Source organism: Pelodiscus sinensis, chromosome 15 (genome assembly GCF_052426305.1).
Source record: "Pelodiscus sinensis isolate ZL-2025 chromosome 15, ASM5242630v1, whole genome shotgun sequence".
Classification (NCBI taxonomy): Eukaryota; Metazoa; Chordata; order Testudines; family Trionychidae; genus Pelodiscus; species Pelodiscus sinensis.
The window spans coordinates 41649624-41677399 of NC_143066.1; the positions used below are offsets into that span (position 1 = coordinate 41649624).

A 27776-nucleotide genomic window follows, 5' to 3' on the forward strand; every position below is an offset into this window, starting at 1 on the left:
TTCTGGGCAGCCCCACCTGGTGTTCCACATCCTCGTCTGACTCCACCTCTTCATCAATAACATAGTCATCTTGTTAGACCCCTTTACAAGCACCTCCAGAGTATCTACGGGGCTCTTAACAGTGGAGGTGGGGTCACCACTGAGGATATTGTCTTAGGTGTGCCACTGGAGTGGCAGCTTGCCTCCCTCACCTTATGGCAGGGCTGGGCAAGAGGCAGCCCAGGCCTGCATGTGCCGTGCGGCAGTCAGAGGTGTGCTGCGCCGAACAGTGTTCAAAATGGCCGCTTTCTTTCTGCTCGATAGCTTTCCACACACACACGCCCCCGTGCTGGCGCCCCCCCCTTTTTTCCCCTCAACAAAAAATCCTTGGTGTTCCTTGGTCTTAAAAAGTAGCCTGCTGCCTGTGCCACCGAATTTCCAGGAGGTGGCTCAGGCAGCAGGATCCTATTTAAGTAGCTCCCGATCATTGCACTACCCTGGTACAGGCTGGAGTTCTGAGCCCTTTAAATAGCCACCGCGACCCTGGGTGACTGCCAGGCAATGCAGTAACAGCAGGGCCAGGAGCCACAAGCCCTTTGCTGTGTGTTTAATTGAAAACCTCCAGCTCCTGACAACTCTGGGGGGAGACTAGTCCCCAGTCCCGCTCCTTCTGCCCCATGCCTCAGCCCTTTTGGGGGGTGGAACCGGCCCGTGACCATGTATCAAAATTCATTAAGTGGCCCCTCCTGCAGAAATTATTGCTGACCCCTGCCTTATGGTATGCCTGCCTTGACTCCTTTATCTTTGATCTGCACTGCAGCGGGTCCTGATCGGAGGCCTTTAAGTCTGCTTGAAGGGCATGCCCTAATGCCAGAGGCAGCTCTTAACTGCAGCAGAACTTGTGCTGCTCCCAGCTTTGCAGTTCTGGACAAGGAGCTTGTTTATAAACAGAGGGAGGCAGGGTGATTAAGCTAACAAAAGGCTTGTCATTCAAGTAATTAGATGATCATGAAAACATTGCTGGGTATTCCACTTAGATAGAAAACAAAGGATAGGAATAAATAGTCGAGTCCTCCAGAGATCTATATTGAGGCCAGTGCTGTTCAACATAGTCATAAATTATCTCAAAAAAGGAGCAAATAGTGAGGTAAATTTGCAGATGATTAAAACGACAAGTCCAAAGCTGACTGCAGAATTACAAAGGAATCTCACAAAACTCAGTGATTGGGCAACATAATGACAGATGGAGTTCAGTGTTGATAAATGCAAAGTAATGCACATAGGGAAAATATAATCCAAGCCATACATGCGGAGTGATGGGTTCTAAATTAGCTGTTACCGTTCAAGAAAGAGATCTTGGAATCATTGTGGCTAGTTCCCTGAAAACATCTGCTCAGTATTGGGAATCATTAGGGAAAGAGTAGCTAAGACAGAAAATATTTTGCCTCTCTATAAAGTCATGGTGTGGCCACGTCTTGAATACTGCATGCGGAGCAGGTCACCCCATCTATAAAAAAAATATCTTGGAATTAGAAAAAGTACAGAGAAGGGCAACAGAAGTGATTAGAGGTGAGGAACAGCTTCCATGTGAGGAGAGATTAAGACTGGGACTTTTCAGCTTGGAAAAGAAATGACTAAAGGGTGATGGTATGTTAGAAGTCTAGCAAATCATGAATGGTGTTGAAAAATTGAATAAGGAAATGTTATTTACCCCTTCGCTAACATAACACAAGAAGGTCACCCAATGACACAAGCAGCAGATTTAAAAGAAAATAAATTGCTTCAGAGTCGACCTGTGGAACTCTTTACCAAGGGGTGGTGGAAAATCCAGACTATAACAGGGTTCCAGTAAGAACAAAATAAGGAGGATGGGAGGATCTATCCTTCCTGTTCCAGGAGGATGGGTTCATTAATGGGTATTAGCCAGGATGGTGTCCCTAGCCTCTGTTTGCCAGAAGCTGGGAATGGGGCTGCAGTGAATGGATAACTTGGTTACCCTTTCTTTTCACTGGCCACTTTTGGAAGACTGGATACTGGGCTAGATGGGCCATTGGTCTGACCCAGTATGGCCAGTCTGATGGTCTTATACTGAACCCAAATGTGTCTGCCCCCTGCTGTAACCCATTATGCCCCACTCCCTTCCCAGAGCTGAGACAAAGCCCAGAAGTCCTGACAGTCTTTACCTTGCAGAGGTTATATCGGAATCTGAATGTACATTACAAATTAAGCCTAACCACATAACTGACTTGCCACAAGATGGGGAGGCGTGCAGGGACCATGGGCTAGAATTGGGGGGGAAGGGAGGAGAGAGGCTGGCACCCGCAGCAGGGGTCCAGCTCACTGGCAGGGGAAGAACTGAAGCAAAGTGACCCCACTGCTTTGCTCTCCCAGCCATGCTGCTCCAGGGGAGGGGGCAGCCCTCAGCCAGAGTGGAGCGACAAGGCGGCCTGCTGCGAGCGGCATTCTAGACTATTCTTTCTCTCGAGATGACCAGAAGAAAACTTTCAGACTTGTACACTTGCAATGCCAGCCCTCCTAGGAAGTATCACAAGGGCGGGACTCCAAGCCAAGGACAGTGAAAACCTTTTCAGAGGCTGATGAGGCAGCGCAGTGTCTTGAGTGGCTTTTTAAACTTCCTTAGTATAAAGTTGTGTTATGGGACACTAGAATTGTGTAGCAGTTAGTTTTGTTACTTCTCTTCTCCCCACCCCAATACACACACACTAAATCTCTCCTGGGGCAAATGAAAGAGTAATAGTTTCCGTTCCTGCAGGTGAGTTCTTGGAAAGTAGCTGCCACTGTTTTCTTTCTGTTGTTAGGTTTATCCGGTACTTTTTAAAGTTCTCTTGTTAGTTTTTTGTGTTTGTGAGCCAACTGGATTATGGTACTACTGTTGATTGGACATTGGGGGAGGAATCACTCAATGTCCCTGTTCTGTTCATTCCCTCTGAATCAACTGGCACTGGCCACTGTCAGACAGGATACTTGGCTAGATGGACCGCTAATCTGACCCAATACAATTGCTTTGACATTCTTACTATGTTAAAAATCTTCCTTTGGCCTGCAGTTTACTCTACACCCTACTGTTTGTCTTTATTATCTTACCTTTTCTTGCTACATATAGTCTGTAGGAGTACTTGCTTCAATTTCAGCTTTCTTTTCTATTCAGATGTTCCTGTTCTTGTTCAAAGGACTAAATTGCATTCTAACTTTGCAAGAATGGAGTGTTTTTAAATCTGCCTAGAAAGTGATAATAGAATACATCATAGGTAGGTCCCTACCAAATTTACTATCCATTTTGATCAATTTCACAGTCATTGGATTTTTTTAAACTTTGTAAATTTCATTATTTCAGCTATTTAAATCTGAAATTTCATAATGATGTAGTTGTAGCGGTCTGGGACCAAAAAGGAATTGGGAGGGGAAAGGGTGGAGGAAGGAGCTACAAGGTTTTTGGGCTAGGTGTGGTACTGTTACCTTTACTTCTGCACTGTTGCAGGTGTCAGCACTGCATTTCGAGCTGGGCAGTTGGGCAGCACTTGCTGCTGACCAGGAACCGGGCTCTGAAGGCAGAGCCATCACCAGCAGCAGCAGCGCAGTAACTGTCTGGGGGGCTGAGCCCTGAGTCAGCAGCTGCCACTCTGGCCACCCAGGTCTGCTGTGCAGAAGTAAGGGTGGCATGGCATGGGGTTACAACCCATACTTCTGTGCTGCTGCTTATGGAGTGCTGCTTTCAGAGCTCAGGGCGGCATTAGCCAGGCACTGTCTGGCCACCCAGTTCAGAAAGCAGCACTGAATGGTGGCAATACAACAATTCCCCATAAAATAACCTTACAATCCCTTCCTCCCCCCTTCAATTCCATTTTGGGTCAGGACCCCCCAGTTTGAGAAACACTGGTCTCCCCGTGAAATCTGTGTGGTAAGGGTAAAAGCACAAAGCGCACAAAAGATCAGATTTCATGGGAGGACAGCAAATTTCATGGCTGTGAATTTGATAGGGACCTAGTAATAGCCTTGCACAGATGTATTGATAACGAACATTCTGTGTTCCATAAAGGAGGTGAGAATAAATTGAAATTTATATAAGAATTTCCTGGCTCCAGCTCTATTAAATTATGCAGCTCTTCTAATATTTGTCGTCTTTTATGTCTGAAAGAAGATGGGGGGGCAACTCTAACATGTAAAAGTTCAATTTCAGAACTAATTCATAGCAGAAGATAAAGATTAAATAGCATTGGAATCATGCCGACTCTTTAGAACTAACACTGACTTGTGAATTAAAGCTGAACTAGAAAGAATAAGCCTTAATTATGTAATTTAGTACAAAGGAGGTTTTGTTTGTTTTAAATTTCACAGGTGTAGAAGAAGGATCTCTGTTCCTTAATGTTGCATATTGAAAATAGGCTTATTAAAACACACAGCATAATAAAATAATATTTACCTCTTATGATGCAGAGTGACAGTATATATTATCGTGGTTTAAACTAATTAATTCCTTTAGAAATTTTATGCAATAAATAAATTGGGGATAAAATTCTTGTCTATCTTTAAGATCACTGCTAAGAGCAGTATAAATGAAGGAATAGAAATGTCTACTGAGTGCATTTTGGGAGAGTTAATTACAAACTGTGTGGTTCAGGGATTTAGTGCAAGAAGAGGAAGAACAGTTGATGGAAGAAAGGAAAAAGAGAAAGGAAGACAAGAAAAAGAAGGAAGCTGCTCAAAAAAAGGTATGTGGATCATTATTTAAATTGAGAAAATAGTATTTGGCTTTAAAGTTTTTTGTTTCTCTCCCCCTCCCCCCAGACTAATTTTGCTTATTTCAGCGTAGCTGGTAAAGACAAGTATATTTTTTTAAATCTCATCATAGCCCTTTCAAAGCACAAGACAATTATAATTGTCTTACAGAACATCTTCACTGAACTTTCAGGGATAGTTTCTTCAAAGCTAAATATCCTAATTAGATACCCATTTAGCTCACGGATCTTCAGTTGATAGGAATGTTTCTGGCTGCAAGCTCATGAATACGCAATGTTAAGACAGACATAGTATAAAATGTTGTTTGTTTTAAGCTGTTAACCTTATTTTAATGTGATTACTCTTCTGAGATGAATGTGACTTTTCATCACATGTGTTACCAAAGATGGATAAAATGAAAATATTGGCTGCTGGGAATGGGAGTTTAAGACTCATTATGGTAAAGTAGATATAAGAGCGGTAAGTGGGACTTATTTCTGAGACATTTTTAAAGAAGAAATACAAAATGGCTTTTTGGGTAATCCTAAACCAGTATCTGTCAGTCATTGGTATTTAACATTGTAAACTCTCTGGCTGAGGCGAGCCTGAAAACTTGGTGAAGAACATATCTCCCTTTCAGTCTTCCAGCTCCTGCAAGGAGACACCTAAAATAAACCTAATTATCCTTTTTTTTCTTTATCCTCCTGAGCAGTGTTAAATGTTCACTGTACATGCAGAAAAACGGCTAAGCAATTCTGCATCCCAGAAATAAAGGTTTGTCTCATTTACATACACACCCACTTCTGTTATGCTTCACTCTCCCTTCTTTCCCCCCAGTCTTTTCCTGGAATACTCCTTAAAAAGATGGGGTATCTGTTTATAATCCAAAGTAAGATCCTCTTTAAACTGGATAGCAGTGACAACAAACAATACGAAGGCTTGCTTCCGCAGTGCACATTTTCTCTTGGGGTTCAAAATCTTCAAGCAGCGCCTTTAATGAGAGAGGAGGTTCTTTGCTCGTGGGATTTTTGGTTTCGTCTTTTTTCTGTGACATCATAGACATCAATATTGAGCACAGCCTATTAACAGAAGGGCAAGTCTGCAGCACTGTTTGAGTTAATCTAACTTGCATTGCTTAGGAGTGTGAAAAGACCCCTTCTGAGCAACGCAAGCTAAGCACTGTCCACATCAGGAGACACCCACTGACATTATTTCACCTCTTGCGGAGGTGGGCTAATTATGGTGAAGCGACAGCACTTTCCCATCAGCATACAGCACCTTCCCCAGCCACACTGATGTAGTGCTCTGAGTGTAGACCTACCTTGAGCTACCACTGCTGGAACCCTGGCCCCAGAATGCGCTTGGGTGGCTGTGGGGTTTTTTTGTCTCCAGCAGAAAGCGTGGCTCATTCAGTGACCAACAGTGCTTCTGGAAGAGGGTTTGAAGTACAGAACGTATGTTTTACTGAAACTCTAACCTACAGTGAAACCTTTGTTATCCGGTGCTCTGTTAACCAGAAAACTTTGTTAACCGGTATTGCCCCCAGCCACAATACTGTCACATCTTCAGGCGCACAGGCCTGGCTTGATTTACCAAGATTTTTTATTTAAGTACTAATCATCTTTAACTCAAAATAGAAATGTGAAACCAGCTGCCACACACTACAAAAGTACCAATATTAAAAACTCGAGTTTTACTATTATTGTCCATTGGTTTTTCCTAGGTCGATGGGACCCTCAGATACCTAATCCCCAAGTGTGCCGGATAAAACAGGTTTTACTGTAGTTCCTTTCTACACGTGGCCATTCTGATTGTCCTTAAGAAGCCAAAAGATTTCCCCTGCTTTCAACATAGAAGCAACGGAGCGCTGCTAGGCTTGATGCTTCAGAAATAGGAGTGGTTTCTCAATAGGAAAAGCAGAAGAATGTAACCAGCTTGTTTGCAGCCCTGGAGACGCTCGAGCTCTCACTAGCCTAGGAGAAAGCAATTTGTAAAAACAAGTTAAGCAAACACACTTCAATTAAGTGGTGTCTGAAAATGTCAGTGCACCCTGCTGCAAATGTACACGATTTGACACCCTTAAAAACATGTCTGCTGCTCGTGGTCTACTTTAGGCTCCCCAACTAGAATTTTTTTTAAAAAAGTAAAACTTTCTGTCCTGGATGCCGACATACTTTTATGCACTACTTAATTAAAAGGTGTTAGCGAACTTTAAAAAGTTGGGCTTTTAAATCTTTTGAATAGGGCTGCAGACCTAGGGGTCAGCTGGTAGCTTTTGCACCTCGTCGCTCTCCCTGATCATTGTGAACAGTTGAGTCCATCCCATTACCTACAGAGATGCAAAATTTTGCTTCCTGTATTTTTCTACTACTGAGCTATTGCTGGAATTGTCACTTAAAGTTAAGCCAGAGCTCTGGCTGTGATAAAATCCAGGCACAGGACTGTTTGAGGTCCTTAGATTTGTAGGTCACCCAGCTGGAAATTGTACTATTTTTACAGAACAGTACAATCTAAGGACCCTTTTGCCCCGTCTGTTTTGCCTGGGTATAATAAAGGGTAACATCTGTATGAAGTCTTCAGGGCTTCAGGTCAGGTGTCTTTGGGTTGGAGGATTGGCTAGGTTGAGAGGACATTATTATGGAGTAGAAGATAATGAAGAAAGATTTGAATATTGGGGAACAGCAAGTTTCCTAACATGTATGATGGGCTGTTTGTTCAGTGTGGAGGAGTTTGTGTTGTAAGTTTCCCTGCTAGTGGGACTGTTTTGTGATGTCTCCATTCAGAGAGACACTTTTAGCAGGAGGAGCAGGTTGTGCAGATGTATTCAAAGAAATTGTTTCCCCTGGTTTCAGTGACTGGGCCCTGACAGCCGTGACAACTCTCTCCTATCTTAGGTGGGATGAGATAGTTAAAGCACTTCCCAATTAGTGATAGTAAAAATATTATCATGGCAGTGCCTAAAGTCGCCAGTCAGGCTTGGACCCCATTGCATAAAGAGCTGAACGAACACAGGAAAAAGACAATCTGTACCCTGAGGTGCTTGCAATCTGCAGATGCATACAGACAACAGGTAGGGTAGTGGTTCTGGAACAGTGTGTATAGTAGGGGTGCTGAGAGCCAGTGAAGCAAACTGTAAACCTTATATATTATTGGAACCATTTCAAGCCAAAGGTGCTGCCAAACTTCTAGTTCCAGCACCTTTGTTGGGTAGGGCACAAAGTAGCACACGCACATGAATGAGGTGGAGGAGAGAAAAAACACAGCTTTGTTTGGTGCTGGCATTATCTGTGAGGTTTGTGTTTTTTAGTGGATTCAGAGGACAGGAGTAAGAGAAGGAAAAAAGAGCTTGAGGAAGAATTGCAGGGAGGCATTACTTGGCTTCAGAAGGGGAGAAGGGTCTGCCTTGAAGCATTTCATGAGAGAGATCTACTATTTGGATATACTTATCTATTTGTATCCACATAAGCCTGATGAGCTCTTGAACATACAAAATCCAGAAATTCAGAATTACTATACAAACTTCCCAACCCAGTAACATAAATTTCTCCAACAGATTTGATAAGTTTTATAAATGAAAGCTAGGTCAAACCTATGACATGAATAAAGGAGACTTGTATAGTGTGTCTGGCTTATTTTGAAGCGAAGAAAAAGGGCTGCTACTCCTTTGAGTATTTTAGGAGCTAAAATTGTAGAGACAAGGAAAGAGGCATCTAAACTGAATGCAGTAATAATTTTGTTGCATTCAGCCATTGAACAATTTACATTTTTTTTTCCTATTCCACTAGCTGATGCAATAACATACCACTAATGGCTTTTCTCCTTAAACAAAAGAATTTGCACAAATTGGCTACCCTAGAGTAAATTCCCATGTAAATTTAGTTTTATAGTCTACATACCAAATACTTTGCAGTATATGGAAACAAGAGAATGGATTTTCTTCTTTGCCTAGAAATTGGATAGTATAAAAATCTGAGTACTCTTGCTTTTATCAATTCTTTGCCCCCCCAAAAAAAGTAACATGAAATACAGAATTTGCTAATAGTGAACTGCTGATTTATTTAACAGATGGGCAGATATGATAGTTGAAGGGTATTAAGAACTTTTCAGCATAATCAGCCTTCACTGTTTCTTACTGTGCTGATATTTAAACACAGTATCTTTATCAAATCTGTCAGTCTTGACCACTTTTCAAGGATTTTATGGCAGAGCGCTGCAGTAAGATTTCATTACTAAGTCCTAATTAATTTTAATTAATATTATATATTGCAGAACATTTATTATTACAGTAACATATGAACATATGTGAAAGAGATACTTTGAAGTTAAGTCTTGCTTCTTCTGCTTTGAAAATTTTTTGCTATCTGTTACAAGAAACAGAAAACTACTTGAAGTCAGTTGGTGGTGGAAGGGGAGAAAACACTATTTATTTAGTTTGTGCTTTTCAGAAGAGCCCCTTGTGTACAGACTTCTCTTATGTAAGTAGACCCACACAAACTGAGGGCAGCAAGCAAGCAAGCGAGAAGGTTTTGTTACTTCATGATATAATTTATTATCTCTGAACTTTTCTCTTGGCCCCTTTTACACAGGTAACACTAAAGGTAGCTTGTCAAACTTCTGTTGGCTCTTGAAAAGTGAAGATTTTAAGCTTGTACTTTACCCCCACACTCCTTTTTCAGTTTTTGTTTGTGTTCGGCTTGGGGATTGTTTGGTCAGTTCAGTTTTCATTAGCTAAATTTAAAAAATGTTCCATCTCCTATGATTTTTGACATGCAAATAATTTTAACCTATTTTTCAAAGAACTCAGTCTAAAATGGATTGGATTAGAAATTAAAGTGTGTTTCACGTTCTGAGTGTGTATAGGATCCATTTGGTCTTCTCTTAGTATAATTCTTAACAGCTTTGCAGTCATAAAATGGGGGCTGGTAGAAGATGAGAAATGACCTTCAACTGTCCACTTTAGAGGTACCAAAGCATTTTAAAATGGAAGCAGGCAGGGATGTATTGTGAGACTATACAGATGTAGGCAAAATATCAGAAAAGATTAATCTGATTTAATAATTAACACACTTTCTTTTTTGTTATAGGCCATTGAACAAAAAATCAAAGGTAAGTCACTTTAAAGCTTTTTGTATTTTGTGGTGTTCTAAGTAGGGTTTTTAATTTGTGTTTGAGTTAAAAGGCTGGTCTGAAACATTTTGATTGTCTGAAAAAACAGGGTCTTTGAAAACATTGTGAATGCCAATGGTATATTTGGAGATTCAAAAAAAAAAAAAGCAGTGGAAAATTAATAGTTTGGAATATTCCTTCACTTTGGTTCACCGTTTAATTATTTGTATAATATCACTGTACACACGTTTTACCTTGCTCATTTTTCTCTTCTCCTTTCATTTAAAAAAACACCCCTCCCCCAAAAAATTTTCTTCTACCAATCCAATCATATTGTAGTTCATGGGATGCCGTTAATTTGTTTGAGACTGTTCTTCTGAGGCTATGTCTACACAGCAGCGTTATTTCAGAATAACTGATGTTCTAAAATAATAGAGCGCGTATACGCTGCATGCTGTTATTTCAAAATAATGGCAAGCTAGAGGACTTTTTACTCTGACTCATAACTCTCATTTTACGAGGAGTAAGGGAAGTCGAAGGAAGAGACAGAGGCAAAATCTGGATTAAGCTATTTCGACTTCAGCTACACAATTGACGTAGCTGAAGTTGCATAGCTTAATTCGAGTTTTGCCCTTCTGTGTAGCCTACGCTGAATGTGCCGTTAGTGCAGTTGGACATGAGAGGGGCAGGCACAATAATTGCCCATCTATCTGTGAAATGGCATACCACATTCAGCAGTCTCATCTTGTTCTAAAGGGCTAGGATGACCACGTCTACGAGTTAGCTCCAAAACAAATTGGGAGCATTGTGATTATTTTGAATATTTGTATTATCTCTTTTGATTAATTTCAAGTATTTCCTATAATGTAAAGGAAAATGCCTATCTACTTTGCATAGGCTTAACTTCCTTTTTCTTTCTAATTAGGTAGTACTGAGAATGTTCTAATAGCTGAATATTTATAGGCTAACATATGCTAAATCATTATCTTCAGAAGCACTGGGCATTGTTAAATATTAAGCCTTGAGGCACGTTTATAGGAATTTCTAAGCATGAAATGCTAGCTCATCATAGCAGCTCAAGATCAGGTAGTGAATTCTCCATATATATAAGTGCAGTCTCATGTTGCTACCTATTGTGTGCAACAGTTTCCTCAACCTTAAGTGGGTGAATTGAGTTGACAACTTTCACAGAAAAGCTAAATTCTGTAGCGCAATAGGCTCCTAATACACTAAGGAGTTGTGAGAGAAGGGAGGGTTTTTCTAATGATCTCCTAGATATGTATGAAAACTGGTCACAGAAATCAAAGGAATAAAAGTATATTTAGGTTCAGAAAAGAGTTCCACTGCTTTGTGGTAAGAAGAACTTCTGCGTTGTGGGGGGTCGTAATGCACTGGTTCCATTCATTGGCATTACAAACCTACATGAGGAGACTAATTTCCATAAAACCTGGATCTGCAGCTATCTTGTGCACCCAGTGCTACTGCTTACAGAATCTGGCTCTTCAGACTGAGCACTTAATGAAAATGGCAGACATAGAATCAAAGGACTGGAGGGACCCTTGAGAGGTCACTAATCCAGTGCCCTGCACTCATGGCAGGACTAAGTATTATCTAGATTGGGGTGGGCAATAATTTTTTGAAGCGAGGCCACTTGAAAAATTTCCGAAGTGGTCACAGGCCATCCCAGAAGGGGAGGGGCCTCGGGCTGAAATGGTGAAGCTTTTAAATAGCCAGAGTTGAAAGGGCTCACTTCTCCCCTGTAGCTCCCAGGCAACATGGGGGAGGGGAGGAGGGAGGGACTGCAGGCCCTTTTCACTCCGGGGCTCGGACTTTAGCAGCCACTGGGAAGGCAAAGCCTTTTAAATAGAAGCAGTTGAAAGGGCTCGCAGCTCCCAGCCTGCTGCTAATGCATTGCCTGGGAGCCCTTTCAACTGCTTCTATTTAAAGGGCTCACGCCTCCCCGGCTTCCAGGCAACGCATTCAGGACGGGAGCAGCACGAGCTGAATGAAAAAACTTGGTGGGCTAGAGCCGGCCCACTAACAGGCTCTTGCCCAGGCCTGATCTGGCAGGTGTTTGTGTAACCTGTTCTTGAAAACTTCCAATAAGGGAGATTGTGCACCCTCCCTAGCCAACTACCCCGCCAGTTAGGAAGTTCCTAATATCCATCTAAGCAGCCCTTCTTCATGTTCTTTAACCTGTCCTAGCCTCAGAGGTAAACAAAACCAGTGTTTCTCCCTCCTCCTCTTATGTACTTGAAAACTGTTATGTCTCCTCTTGGTCTTTTCTTCTCCAGACTAAACAAACCAAGTGTTTTCAGTCTTCCCTCACAGCTCATGTTTTCTAGACCTTTAATCATTTTCATTGCTCTTCTCTGAATGTTCTCCAATTTGTCCACATCTTTCCTGAAATGTGGCTCCCAGAACTGAACACAACACTCCAGTGGGGGCCTAATCAGCACAGATTAGAGTGAAAAATATTTATCTTCGCTTGCATCATTCCTGCCTAATACATCCCATGCTCATGTTTGGTTTTTTAATTTTTTACAACACTTTTACCATCTACTCCTCTTCAGCTTTTGAGCTACTATGGCTAGGGCCCTACCAAATTCACAACCATGAAAAACATGTCACGGGCTGTGGGCTTTTTTCCTGTACTCTACAGATTTCATAGGGGAGACCAGCGTGTCTCAAATTGGGGATCCTGACCTAAAAGGGAGTTGCGGGGCATCACGAGGTTATTTTAGGGGGGTTGCAGTATTGCCATCCTTCTGCACTTCAGGGCTGGGCAGCCAGAGAGCAGTGGTGATTGGCCAGGTGCTCTGCTCTAAAGGCAACACCCCTTCAGCAGCATTGCAGAAGTAAGGGTGGCAATATCATACCTAACTTCTGCATTGCTGCCTTTAGAGCTAGGTGGCTGAAAAGTGGCGGCTGCAGACTGAGGGCCCAGCTCTGCAGGCAGTTGTGCAGAAAGAAGTGTGATAATATCAAACTATGCCATCCTTCCTTTTGCACTGCTGTCGTGATGGCTTTGCCTTCAGAGCTGGGCTTCTTGCCATCAGCCACTGGTCCCCAGCTGCCCAGCTCTAAAGGCAGTGCGGAAGTATAGATGGCAATGCCATAGCCTCCCCATCCACAATAACTTTCTGATTTTCCTCCCACCCCCCAGAAAAAACACGCACACTTTTTATGGGTCAAGACCCCTACAATAACACTGACATTTTGGATTTAAATTGCTAAAATCATGAAAATTATGATTTTTTTTTAAAATCCTATGACCGTGCAATTGACCAGAATGGAGTGTGAATTTGGTACGGCCTTAACTATAACACCCCCTCCCACTATACCTTTCTGCAATATTCCTTCCTAGGCAGTCCTTTCCCATTTTGTATGTGTGCAACTGATGTGTCCTCATTGAAGAAAACAGGACAAAATTCAAACAGTTTCTCCAGTTTGTCCATATCATTTTGAATTTTATTGCTATCCTCCAAAGCACTTGCATGCATGAATGCTACCCTGCACTCTCAACTTGGTATCGTCTGCAGACTTTGAGAGAGCTGGACCCAGAACTGATCCCTGCAGGACTTCACTGGATATGCCTTTCCATTTTGATTGTGTAACCTTGATAACCCTTCTGGGAATGGTTTTCTAAGCAGTTACACATCTATCTTATAGCTCCATCTAGCTTGTATTTCCCTAGTTGATTTATGTGAGAGTCATGCAAGGTAGTATCAAAAGCCTTACTAAATTCAAGGTGTACCACAACAACCCTTTCCCCTCTATCCACATCCTCAGAGCCCTCTATAGTAAATTAATATTTCCATTTAATCGCTTTAAGCTCCCTTTTTCAGACATGCAGTGGATTTGCAATTAAATGGCTGTTACACAATAAGTGATTCTCTTCTCCATTAGCCATTCCTTATGTGGCAAGATGCCACTGTAAAATAGATATTGGCTACGTCTACACTAGCGTGATTTTCCGGAAATGCTTTTAACGGAAAAGTATTCCATTAAAAGCATTTTCGGAAAAGCGCGTCTAGATTGGCAGGACGTTTTTCCTCAAAAAAGCTCCGATCGCCATTTTCACGATCGTGGCTTTTTTGCGGAAAACAAATCTCTGCTGTCTACACTGGCCCTTTTGCGCAAAAGTTTTTCGGAAAAAGACTTTTGCCCGAACGGGAGCAGCATAGTATTTCTGCAAAAGCACTGACAATGTTACATGAGATCGTCAGTGCTTTTGCGGAAATTCAGGCGGCCAGTGAAGACAGCTGGCAAGTTTTTCCGGAAAAGAAACTGCTTTTCCCGAAAAAGTGGCCAGTCTAGACACAGCCATTCTGTTTCGGTGTTTCTCAGCCAGTGGTACAAGTACTCTTAGGGGTACTTGAGAGAAGTTGGGGGGTATGTCAACACAACTGAAATTTGGAGAAAACTGAATTTTTGTTTTAAGTTTTACAATGCTTTATTATTTTTGTACTTTTTACACCCAAAAATTTCATCGCCCACCCAGCTATGATTAAGTTGTTTAAACAAATGTTAGAAAAAATGGTAGGAAAAAAATTGTCTGAAAACTGTAGGTACTGGGGGTACTTATATATTTTTATTTTTTGGAGGGAAGGGGGGTATTTTATAAAGAAAGGTTGAGAAACACTATTCTGTTTAACCGCCATGCATAGACTTGCCAACATCTGAGATTTATGAATAGTGCCACTTTTAAAACTCTGCAGAAGTAAATTAAACTAGGAAAGACTGAGGGACAGAGTAGAAAAATGCTAAACATTTTGCTTTATAAAATGGTACTGTCCTTTCTAAATTCACAATTGGCATGTGGCCTTCATCATCCTGAGAAGTGATAGTGATGCCCACAGCTGAGGAAATGAAGACAAGCACAAATTTTGTGAGAATTTTGGGTCATTATAGTCATCATTGAATTGAATTGAATTGAAGGAAATATCTGTTTGAAAGATGCAGACATTTTTGTCCTGGTTATATTTTCAACGTTTGTTAGGTAAAATATATTGTGCTTTATTAATGTAAATATCAAACTCTAACTTTAATATATTCCTTTATAGCGAGATATAGTTAAGGAAATCAAAGATAGAGGGAATTTTAACATCTGTCAAGTAATACATGTTAGCAGTCACTTTTAATAAGCATCAATATAATGGGATTCAGTAGTAGAGCTGTTTCAAACCCTAATTTCTCATGTCAAAATTTGTCACGTGTTATGCATATCCAATTCACTGTTTCATTATTGGTTTTGTGTGCTTGCATTCAAGATCCAAATTAATAAATATTTTGAGTTTCCATCTTGTTAAACTTCTTAAAATATTATATGGATGGCTTGAAGATAGAATACAAAAGTACAGGATTGCCAAATTATTCATAATAAAGTTCTTTGTTGCAGATAATCATAAAAAAATTGTAATAAACCCCTACCATCCTCCAAACTCAGTTGAGACCAGAATGCATTTATGTCTAAGATCACTTCTTGCCCTGGTTTCATATTCATAGTTCCAGAGCACCAGTGCCATAAAACCCTTTTTTTGGAATGGGATAAAGCAGTTTGATGTTACTGGCATTTTAATCATATCTCAGTTCAAATGAAAATATTGAAACAGTTAAGAGGATACTGTAGATATTTCAGTCATAAATAGCTCTTTGATACATTAGCATTGATGCAAAAAGGTGGTGGTTTGTGTATAGCTGGTTTTTGTTAAACATTTTTACCTGCTTTTTAGATTTAAATGTTTTCAGCAATTCAATAATTCCTAAGAGAAGTCCTCAGAAAAGGACACTTACGGTGTGTCTACACAGTAAGGCTTCACTCAAAATAAGCTATGCAAATTGAACTATGTCAATTGCGTAGCTTATTTCAATATAGCTTATTTTGAGTTTTGGTGCTGTCTACACAGCACTTATTTCAAAATAGAGCACTCTTCCTCCAACTTCCCTTACTCCTCGTACAATGAGGGTTACAGGAGTCGAGTAAGACGTCCTCCAGCTTGACAGTATTTTTACATTGTTGAAATAGTGTCTACACAGCCAGCAGTTGACTGTTATTTTGAAATAACATTAGTTATTTTGAATAATATTGCTGAGTAGATGTAGCCTATGAGCATTTAGCTTGAATTATACCACAAAAATACCAGTTTCCTAGACTCTTTAGCAAACAAAATACTTTCACTGTAAGCAGAAATGTATGCATGTGCAGGCCGGTGCTTGTAACTTTAAACGTTTCCTTTCCCTATTGTATTTCAAGATATATAGGTAATATTTTCTGAAATACTTTTACAAATTGTGAAGTAGGGTTAAGGCTGGCATTCCTACTGTCACTCATGCTGTTGAGCATCCAGAGCTTTGCAAACAATAGAAGTTAGATCATGAAAGAAATCTGAATTGATCTTTTTTTCTGTAAATTTCCTTGTGGAAGGGCTAGGTGTGAAACTACTGCTTTGTTACAGAACAGGGTAAACTTCGGATCGCCCTGAAATAGAAAATGCCTTTAAAAATAACTGGATATGGAACTGAATTCCTTTACTCGTATTTCTTAGCTTTGAAACATCTGCTCTCTGTGAAACAAAGCTGTCCATGCGCACAGAAGTTTTGTTTTCAGCTTCTTATAGCTTCTTTACCTTACTGGAAAACTGTTAAATTAGTTTTTAAAGTGTATTAGTATAAAAAGAAAAAACAAACTGAGCTATGAACACACACTCTTAAATTACCCATATAAATGCCACGGTTTACCTTTCTATGGATCTGCAGGGGTTAATGAATTGGCAAACAGTTAGATATTTTCCAGATCAGCTAGCTGAGCCTACAGCTGCGGCCATTTTTCCACAACGAAAATTCTAGCATTACATCTTACGTGTGTCAGCTTGAAAGCCAGACTTCCTCTGTTTGCCCTTCAGCATTCCAGAACTGACAACTCTTTGGGGCATGACATGCAAGGAAAGTGTATTACAGAACATTTTTAAGAGGTCAGCTTAAGCAGTAATAAGAAGAAAAACATTTAAATGACAGTTTGGTGCTGCTCTTTGTGTGCTTTGGTTGGTGATTTGATCCTTTTAAGCTGATCTTGTTTGAGTGAAACTGTTTTCCATCTGCATGAAAGTTGTTCAAACAGCTGCCATTTTTTTTATTGGGGGGGGGGGGGAGAGTTTGTCACCGGGCCCCTACTCCAGGAGGAGTTGGCAAGCAGTACTCTTGTAGCAGTAAAATGACACCATGCTTCTCCTCCATTTTCTAATGAAATCTGCAGAGTGGGAAAGCAACACAAGTTGGAAGCGTCTTTCTTTGGAATCTCTCTGTAAACTGTTTGTCAGTCGTGCAGACTGTAACTCCAGCTTCCACTGCTTTGTGGGTTTTAAGCAGGTTTGTTGTTTATGAAAATCTCTCTCCTTATGCTCCTTTGTAATCTTGCTGCTGCTTGTCAAGAAAATTAGAAGTAATACACTGTAAGTCCATTAATAAAGTTGCCTTTAACTTTTAGGCTAATTTAAAACAAAAGACTGATGTGTAAAACAATGTTTTACCATTTTTTTTTAACAGTTCTGTTAAACTAGGGAACTAGACTGTAACATTTCTGGGATTTAAAGGGTACAGAAATTTGTAATAGTCATACTGGAAAAATAAAGAGTTTGCTAAAGTGAGATATTAGCAACAGAGCTGATTTAATAATTGAAAAGTTGCTGATAATAAAATACTATTGGTAGAACTAACAAATTGTGAGATTCTCTCCCCGCCTCCCCACTCCCCCCATCATTTAGTTAAGAAAAATGGTTGTATAGGGCCTGAAGACATCAGCAAATAAAGCTGAAAATAACTGAAAACTTTATATTGCATCTTAAAGCATATTTGACTATAGACAGTAGAGAGAACATGGCTCCAACTAAAAATGTTTTACCTGAACATTGATTGTATATTATTGAGTTTGTCACTCTTTACACAAAGAATGAATCATTTTGTTACTGCTTTTATTTACCAAATAAATATATTTCTTGTATGATCTGTATGTAATTTTTTAAATTGTTTAGAAAGTTATGTTCACACTGTAGCTATTTGCGGTTTATTTGCTAACTGGATTTCATTTACTAATATGCTTTATCATTTTATAGTTAAGTGAATGATTATACAAGAATTAGTTCAATTGATTTGGTTATACAATGCACTTACTGTGCTTTAAAGGGATTTAAATAAGGGAAGTTAGGCTTGAATGTTGCTTTGTTGCCGTTCTGTTTGGGAGTAACTTTTCTAAACTCCGGTTCTCTTGCATTGGAATGTCATATGTAAATGACTTCGTTTAATCTGCAAGGAGTAATTCTATTATGGAAGGAATACCAGGTGACGTGAAACTATCATAGTATTGAGCACTAGCAAGACATTGTGCTGTTATAAAATAGTCCCTGCTCCAAGGACTTTACAGACTAAATAGAAAGATGGTATTATTCATATACATACAATGCCTGGTGAGCAAAAAATGGATTTGTCAATAAGCATTTCTTTGTAAGTACTTTGAGTAATGTTGGTAGGCTGTATGCAGATAGTGTGCTAATTTCCATTTACCGCTGTCAAACAGACTTTCTTAGATCAGGGTTTAAGTGTTTCAGTTTTAAAGTCTAAAAGTATGACTGGTTGCATCAAAAGGCATATTGGTAAAATGTAGATTGCTAGAAAGTTAAAGAACAAAAGATTTGTGGGTGGTAAAGTAAAGTTCGGTATATAAAAGACCAACTCACTTTAAATGTGTGAGTTGCATTAGCAAATGGGCTAAAGTAATACGAAGTTTATTTAATAATTACATAATTAATAATAATAATAATAATACTTCAGTTATTTTTTCCAATGGTAAACCTGGTTTAGAAGTGCAGAGAGGAATATACAACTTTTTTCCTCTATTGCATTATATTACCTTGTATTTCATTAATGTTAAGATTAAAGAACAAAGTGAAGAGAATTATCCTAGAAAGGAATAGATGGAAATACGTTCAGCATTTTTGAAGGCATTGAATTGTATTTGTCAAAATTAACTGTATTTGATCATAGGTCATTCATACACTGTTGAACATGTACATTGAAATATTGTTAGAGGACCTGATTTCAGTAGCTTTCTAAAATAGATAATAGAACTCTTACATCAGCATAATTTAATACTTAGTCATTTTTTCCAGCTTATCCATTTATCTAATTACTTGTGAATATCTTCCCTCTCCATGTTCCTGTGCATTAAATTGACTTATGTCTTGGCCATTCTTCTACCTAATTCTGTCTTTCTCCATTCAGCTGTGAAATAGAGTAGGACTGGGTCACTGCTATGTCAGTCGAGGACGATGGTGGTACTGTGGTGGTGTGCATGTTTGTAATCACCTGAAATAGTGTATCCCTTTCTCTGCTCTTGAAGCTCAAACCAAGGATAATACTCTGGCAGCCCGCCGGAGGAGAAGAGATAATTTGCATTCTCCACCTGCCCCTTGTATACAAAATCTTTTTGGGGCTTGTTCATTTTTTTTGTAGAGTATACACACAAAAAACTGATAACTGCAGTTCTGGGTGCAAAGATGATTTTTTTGCACGTACCTAAGAGATTTGATCCTGCAGGACACTAACATTTTTTCAAAAGAACATGTACTAATGTGTGCCTTTCTTGAAGTATGTGTACTTTTTACCTAACCATGTTAAAAGTAACAGTCATAGGTTGAAATTTCTTTGAAACAAAACAAAGGGAATTGGCTTTCACTTAAGTTTTCTAAGGCAAGACTAGTCTATTCACCTGCATTTGTACCTGCAAGTGAATGTTAGTGTATGATTTTCATGTTGTGTAATTTTCTTTCATTTCACCATTTCGTTCTTGCTTCTAGCACACTGGGGAATTTAGTGAAACTCAAAAAGAAATTGTTTAGGAAATGTTGCTGCAAAGTCAAAAGCCCATGTTAGTGACATATTAATATGCAGAGCTACTCTTGAAAGTAAACAAAACTTTATAGTAATTCAGGCTTAATTTTCATAGGACCCAAACACCCGACACTCTCACACTTAGTAGTAGGAATGTCTTACGGTTTCCATTGCAGCTTCAGGTCCTGGCTGTTGAGACAGTTGCTATGCAGGCATTTTTTTATACTATTGTTCAGGCTTTTTCAAAGTTAACTATGCAAATCCCATTCATTTCCAGGAGAGTTGTGGTTAAGTTCTCTAGTCAGCTTTGAAAATTGCTACCTAAATGTTCTTCTTTTCTTACTGAAGAAAAAGTAAACTGAACTAGGGATGTAAGTGACTAGTCGAGTAGTCTACTACTCGCATTTCCCTACCCTCCTTCCCGCTGCCTCTGTATCAGAGGCAGCAAGGGAGGTGGGAAGCAGGAGCCGGTGCTGTGGGAGCTGGCTTAAAGGCCAGATTCCCCCAGTACCATCTCCACAGTGCTGCCTGCCCCCTGACGTCCCCTGCACTGATGCCTCTATCAGAGGCAGCAGTACAGGGGGAGGCAGTCAAGAAGCAGCCTCTTCCCACAGCGGGTCTAGGCTGCCTGCGTGCACAACTCCTACTACATTTAAACTGCAGAGCCACAGTGGAGGTAGCTCCTGGGCCTGGCGTGAGCTGGGATACAGCGCCTTCCCTTATCAACTAATCATGTAGTCGATACAAATTGTATCGACTACATGAGCAGCCAGTTACCCTCCTTTGAACATCCTCAACCTGAACACACAGTTGTAATCATAAAGATATATAATGGACTTGAAAATCATGTGTGTTAGTGACAACAGTAGAGTTGGCTTAAACATTTTTTTAAATTGTGGGTGATCTCTAACTGTAGTTACTGCATAGTATTCCACCACTTTCGAGTATTCGTGTGCTTTAGCAGTCCGAGACCAAGCAGGTACTCCATCCTGTGCCTTTTTAGGTTTCATTTAATTGGTTTGCATTTCTTCTGGTGTGAGGAAGCAAATAGAGGTAGCACTGAATGCTATAGTCACCGGTTTATTCACAGTTCAGCTTTCTTGCAAATTCTTTGGCCTCAGTCATGCCTTAAAATGGCCATGCTGTCAAGGTTGTGAAAGGTAATTTTGATTTCATTTAAGCTGAATGCTTGGTGTTTCATCCATGGAGGCAGCCAGTCATGTCAAATGGCGTTTGGTATTTATGCTATCGCTTTCTACTGACAGTGGACTAGGTGAAGACTAGTACATAGATTTCCCCTTGGCTCTCAGGATTGACAAGACAGGTGAATGTTAACCACTTGTTCTCTTTGTTCAGCTTGCTATATGCTCTTCGATGTTTTCATAAAAAAGCCAGATTTTTTTTTTTTTTAAAGAAATGTAGCTCTGGTTTAGGTGCTAAAACAGACTTGGACAGAAGTGCTTATCCATTAAAAATGAAGGCTCTTCGTAAGGCATTGTAACAAAAGACTTGAGCTAGGATAATTATGAATTTATTGCCAAACAAACTACTAGTAGTAATACCATGCTAGAAAATAGTGCGTGCGTAGTAGGGATGTTAGCGTATGGTGGAGTAAACGATAACTCACACCCCTATCAGAGGCATCAAAGTAGGAGGAGAGGCAGGAACTGGTGCCTGTGGAGAGCCAGCTTTTAAGACAACTCCCCAAGATCAGCTGATCCCTTAGCCACTAGTCTCCACCGCCACCCTGCTATTGCTGCCTCTGAGGCAGCAGCGCGGAGGTTGAGGGGGACAGGTGGGAGCTGGTACATGCGGGGAACTGACTGGAGCTGCCTGCCCCTCCTTGCTGCCTCCCACAGAGGCAGCTGGGGAGTGGGGTGAGGTAGGAGCCGGTGCTCCCAAGCACCAGCTTCACAGAGCAGCTTCCTCTTCCCCCACGTACACACACACACTGCTGCCTCGCTATCAGAGGCAGCAGCACAGAGTGGCAGGTGGGAGTTAATCTGCATGGAAAGCTAGCTTTTAAACTAGCTCCCCTAGCAGGCCAGCTCCCATCTGCCATCCTCCACTGCTGACTCTGATATGAGGCAGTAGCATGTGGTGGCAAGGGCGCTCCCTGAGAGTGGGGACAGGAGTGCACTGGCTGCCAGCCCTGCCCCCGGGGACTATCAAATAATCGTGTAACTGCTAAGATTCTGTGTGATTACACAATTATTGAATTAATCGATATCTAACCTCCTTAGTGCATATAGCAAAACTGGGTTGCAGCTGTAACTGGAAGAAATACTGCCATTCCATAATACTACCCAACTGAAAATATTTGCTTCTTTTCTTATGCTCTTTTTGAGTTTGAAAATTATTCTACCTGTTGTTAATTTTCTTCATCTTTTTTTTTTTGTTTGTTTGTGTGTGGCGGGGGGGTTAGTGCCAGAACAAACAAAGACCAGTGTAAGCCAGCCTCAGCCTGTCACCTCTAACGGCACTTCCACAACAACCAGCACTAATAATAATGCCAAGCGGGCCACAGCCAACAATCAGCAGCAGCAGCAGCAGCAGCCCTTGCCTCGATACCCTCCTCGTGAAGTACCACCACGATTTCGACACCAGGAACAGAAACAGCTGTTGAAGCGAGGTCAGCAATTACCAGTTATAGCTGCCAACCTGGGATCCACTACTAAAGTATTAAACAGCCCATCCGGAGGCAGCACTGTCACAAATAAACAGCCAGTGACCAACGGAGAAGTGCCGAACAGCAGCAGCAAAAAACAGTCAGGTGAGAGAGGAGGAAGTAACTTTGTTCTCGGGGAAGTTAAGTGTTTTATTAGTAACTAGATTAGAAAGATTCTAATCAGTAAGTGGGCAAAGAGTTCTCTAGGGTCTGTTCATGTTAAGCATTGAGTTTAAAACATAGTCTCCTGTGCTCTATTCCTTTTAATTGAATCTCTGATCGTTCTCAGATCATCTTGGTTATTGACTATGCAATTTATATGTTGTACAGATGTAGAGCTACCTTTGAACTGTGCAGGTGAATATTAATATCCTCCTCCTATATCCCCCTCTTGATCTCAATGGTTGCTTCAACAAGGTCGCTTTAAAGGGATTCATTTATGTAAAGACTTCACTTCAAGTCTGTGTGTTAGAGCTGTGTCCAGTATCCAGGAATTTGAACAGCATCTTCACAATAAATGTCTTGTTTCGGATACAGTGATATCACCTGGAATTTCTGGGTTTAAAAAAAAGCCATTATTCTGATGTTTAAGGTTTGTTTTGCTAAAGTGATTACATGTGTTCATGTACCTCAAGTATTGTCTCTGCTGACAGAGTATCTCGGCCTCTTACAGGATCCTCTACTCTGAAATGTGAGAAGAGAATGACTGCTGTTCATTCAATATTTTCTCCTTTTCATAAGCTTTTTACTTTGATCCCTTTTCATCCTTGTTGGGTGGAAAAACTTGCCCTTCAGATGCCTTCACAACAGTCTACTGAAGACGTTCATATGTTGGATGTACAAGGTGTACATCTGTAATAGCAACAGCATTAAACATAGGAACATTTTACAAGGATCATGTTGGCTTCTCCAAGGCTGACGATTTTAAAATCAAAATTGAATCTTTTTCTGAAAGACTTGCCCTAAGAATGAATTCTGAGGAAGTTTTATGGTCTGTGTTGTACAGGACTTCAGACTAAATGATCTCAATGGTGTCTTCTAACTTTGGAATCTAAAAATACGTTTGCACTTCTAATGAATGGGCTAGGTTATCGCTTACTAATCTTGTGTTAGTAAGACACAGCTAGTGTATTCTTCACTGGAAAGAAATAACTCCTGAGAGAAATTTGATATTCCACACTCAGTCGTCATCATCTTTGTAAGTGTTTGTGTTTTTATGCTGGTTTTTATAGCTGCATTTAGTTTTTTGGGAGGCATTTAGCAGTTATGGTATAACTGTTTCACCTGATCCATCTAAACTTATCTTAGCCAGGATGAGTAGGAATGGTATCCCTAGCCTCTGTTTGGAAATAGGTGACAGGAGAGGGATCATGTGAGGATTACCTGTTGGATTCCCTCCCTCTGGGGCATCTGGTATTGGCCACTGTCGGCAGACAGGATACTGGGCTGGATGGACCGTTGGTCTGACCCAGTATGGCCGTTCTTATGTTCTTATCTTAAATACTATGAATTACAGCCCACTGGTATGTGGAACTACTGAGGCTGTGATGTAGACTACGCCAGTAACAGCAAAAGGTGATTTTCCTTTTTAAAAGAATTCTTGAGGAAAACCTGGGTACTTCATTTTATATCCTTGATCTGATTGATTATCCATTGGCACTCCTCACCGAATCTGGACGATAGCAACATTTAAAATGAAGTCGATTGTGTTTCAGTCCAATACTGTACAAATGCATATCCAAGCTAAAATAGCATGGACTGTTACAATGTCAATTAAAAATTATTTCGCGAGTTGTTGGAATTTCAGAATTGGAATTATACTCTTCAGTTTTAAGTTTGTAACAGAGTGAGCACTGTCTAATCAGGTTAAAAAAAACACCCTATTTTTTAGAGATTTTTTTTTTTTCAGTCTGTTGTCTGTCGATCTAGTCATGTGGCCTCTGATGTCAAAAATAGATGAATGTGTAGTGTGTTGAAGAAAATGTTACGGCAAACTGTTAAAAAAACAGTTACATATGTAGCGAGTATGACATTCCACCACCGTCTTACACATCCTCTTGTTTTTATTCTATGTGATTATAGGATTCCAAACTGTGGAAAATACTTATTTACGGCTAAGTGGACTCTTCTACTATTTCTGGCTTTGTCCTAATACTGAGCACTTGTTAGTACGGCCGAGTATCTGAGCTAGATCATGGGTTTTTTCCCTAGTAGCAACACAGTAGTGTTGTTCTAAAGGTGTAAGCTACTTTCTGTTCTTTGAACGAGAATGTTAAATCTAAGTCACTCCTGGTTCTTTGGTTGTCCAGATGGTCCATAAAAGACCCCGTGGGACTTTCTCAGAGAAGAGAACAATCCGGTTATCTTGACCATCCTTCTGCCAAGAGTCAGAATGGGTCTAGTAGCTAATTACCCCCCTCTGTGCCACATGCCTTTTGTGCGACCTAAGGCTTCGTTGCTTCCTGTATGAAGTGGAGATACTGTCTAAAAGGATGCAGGTTTCATGTCTGTAAGGTGCTTTGGATCTGATTACAGTAAACAGACTAGTGTAGAACGTGCTTTGGAGACCATAGTTTGACTGCCTAAGAGCCACTTGACAGCACCAAGTGACAGCTTCATATCTGAAGAAAACCAGTGCGAATAATCTGCTAATATCCCTGTTGTCTTACTACTTCCCTCTTCACCTTCCCCAGTCCTCAAAAAGATCTTGGATCCACTCACTAGTACTAGCATCCCATTCCTGAGATTAAAGGTATCAGGAAGTTAGGGTGAACCCTTAAATGCCTTCACTTTTAAAAGAACATCTATGTGCAGATGAGCTGTTGAGCAAAGACTTTTGTACTTCCTCAGGAGATGAGAGCTTAGTAAAGTCAATAAGATTCTCTGAGCCTTGAGATCCATGCTAATGCACGTGTTGCTTTCGTCAAGATTTGCCTAAGACTTGTGGAACTGCCTTCTACCAAATGTATCCTACTTACCCCTTTCCGAAAAGTACAGGATTGTCCCCGTGGTACATTCACGAGCCCAGATGGTAAGACCAAACAAGCAGGCTGAGGTAATATGCAAACCTGTAACCTATTTGAAATAGGAATATGAATGGTTAGACAGTAAGCCCCACCTTTAACAAGTAAGGCTTACCGGTTCCAGTTAACTGGTAGAGGGGCCGGAGCAGCCCCTGTCCATGGTGGCCTTGGCCTGGGCCCTGCTTCCCTCCCTCTCTCCTCCTCCCCTGCCCCCCAGAGGCAGGATGGCTCCAACAGCCTGAGCCTCTCCATTAATCGGTTAACAGTTAAACATCATGTTTAACTGGTTAGCCACTTAAATAGGATTTTACATCTCTAATTTGAAAGAGTGTACCATAAACCCTGATTGCATGGCTCCAGTAATTGTTCCCCAAGGGATGGATACTGTCCTCAGGATGTAAAGTCCTTTGAACATCTGCATTAGTAGATGTCTAGGCAATGGAGTGAATATCTGCATCCTGCTCTAAGACGTTAAACTTGTGATGTTCTGAATACGCAACTGCAGAATGAGAATGTGGCCATTGAACAAAAAGCCTCTGATTTACATCAAATTCTGAGAGATTCAGGGGGAAAAGCTGGCAAACTAATTTGTGTGGCACAATATGAAAAATCCCTGCAAAACCATAGAAATAAGGGAATTAAGATTAAAGTTAAAAATTCTCTCCCTAACTCCCCTCATTGTATGCAAGTATGGCAAACTGATACAGGGCAGCCCTGCTATTAGTCACCCCACGTTGGTTCTGCACTAGCATTGTTGACGGTTGTGGGAAGTTTTCCTTTTTAAGTCCTCCCATTCCCCGCTCTTCCATTGCACAAAAAAGTCCAATTTGCGCTACGGGAAAAGTTCCCTGGCTTACATCCTTTTGCTATATGTCCACTTTTTTGAACATCTAGCAGGGACGCCCTGTATTCACAAATTAAAATAAATAGAACCTTGTGTGTGTCCTCTTAGCATTTTAAGCTGAGATTGGACTGGAACTGTCAGATCCTTGAATCTTGGCTCTGAATGTCAGTCAGATGTCCAGTATCTGAATGCAGGCTTTTTGCGAGTTATTCCTAAGAACAAATTCACTGTCCTGTTTGTTAAATTCTCTGTAAAGGCCAGGGAAGGCAGGTTAACTATTTATGCGAATATTGATTTTTCCTGGCCAATGCTGGCTGGTCGTAAGTCTTCTTGACTGGACATCCTTCCTAATATTTATGTGAAATAAAAAGTAGTTTATTACTTGTATTTCTTATGGACCCCCACACCTCTATTTTGAAAAGTAGTCTGTTCTGTTTAGAGGTAAAGCTAGTTTGGGAAGCTCCATATGTAGATGTTCTCACAGAGTACAAATATGATATAGGTTAAATGCTTTCTCCCTTGAGGATTAAAATCTTCCTAATGTAGCTCATCTATGGAACTCTCTTGAGGCCGAGACCCTAGGAAATACTGTCTGAGAACGTAGCCACCCTGTTTGTAAATCATGTGAGATAGATGAATTTATTCTGACTTTCTTTCTGCTATGGCAACCCGGTCTTCTATCTGGATCCTGCAATGCTCATTAATTTGTAATATAAACCTGAATGTTAAGGAGTTACCAGGCCACTAAATGCTTGCTGAAGTGAGCTGTATAAGATGGCTGTTACAAATAATTGTTTAAAACTGCAAGGTACATTAGGAGACACCTTCCTGATTAGAGCGAAGGATTGGAAGTCATCAGGAACTTCGCTCTAATCCAGGATGAGTTATTTTTAAAGAGTAAGGCAGAAGCAAGAGGGATTTGAAATAGTTACACCATTTGATTGCATACATTGCCAATAGTAAACATTAATCTGTTGCATGAGGCAGAAGCTAGGAAACACTTGTATATCATGTTCAGAAATTTGCCTTAGGCCAGGTCTGCACTAGACCCGGAAGGCCTGTTTAAGGTACGCAGCGCCAGCTAAGTAAATAACATAGCTGGAGTCAGCATACCTTAAGCTGAGCTTGGTGCTATCTTTACAGTGGGAGCTCAATGAGAACAAACACTCCCATTAGCTTCCCTTACTCCTCACAACTACCAGGAGTACCAGCACCAACTAGACCACCCTCAGCATTTGATTTAGCAGGTCGTAATTAGTCCCACTGAATTGAGGACCAGAAGATCAATCTCTGGCATGTAAGTGTGTACGTGGTGTGAGTCTAAGTCTATCCAAAACAAACTTGGCTAGGTACTATGGTTATATTATTATAATTATATTATAAATAAACTAAGAAGCAAAACATGAGCAGATATAGGAGAGAGCTTTCCGATGAAGAATGAATCACACTGTCCAAGGAGTTTTATGACGACTAGCTTAAAATAGTGAGATTGGGAATGGGCCAGGGCAGTGATTTTCAATCAGGGGTACATGTA

At 40.6% G+C, this 27776-nt stretch overlaps 1 protein-coding gene across 6 annotated transcripts in view; it reads left to right on the plus strand.

Annotated features, from left to right (window-relative positions):
* Positions 1 to 27776, plus strand: part of TNRC6A (trinucleotide repeat containing adaptor 6A) — an 84442-nt gene that overhangs the window by 22602 nt on the left and 34064 nt on the right. For all 6 annotated transcript variants that reach the window (XM_075899924.2, XM_089769332.1, XM_089769334.1 and 3 more), the window contains 3 exons: positions 4619 to 4709; positions 9801 to 9822; positions 22133 to 22480. In XM_075899924.2, coding sequence (XP_075756039.1) covers positions 4619 to 4709; positions 9801 to 9822; positions 22133 to 22480 — 461 coding nt within the window. The remainder of the gene's footprint in view (positions 1 to 4618; positions 4710 to 9800; positions 9823 to 22132; positions 22481 to 27776) is intronic.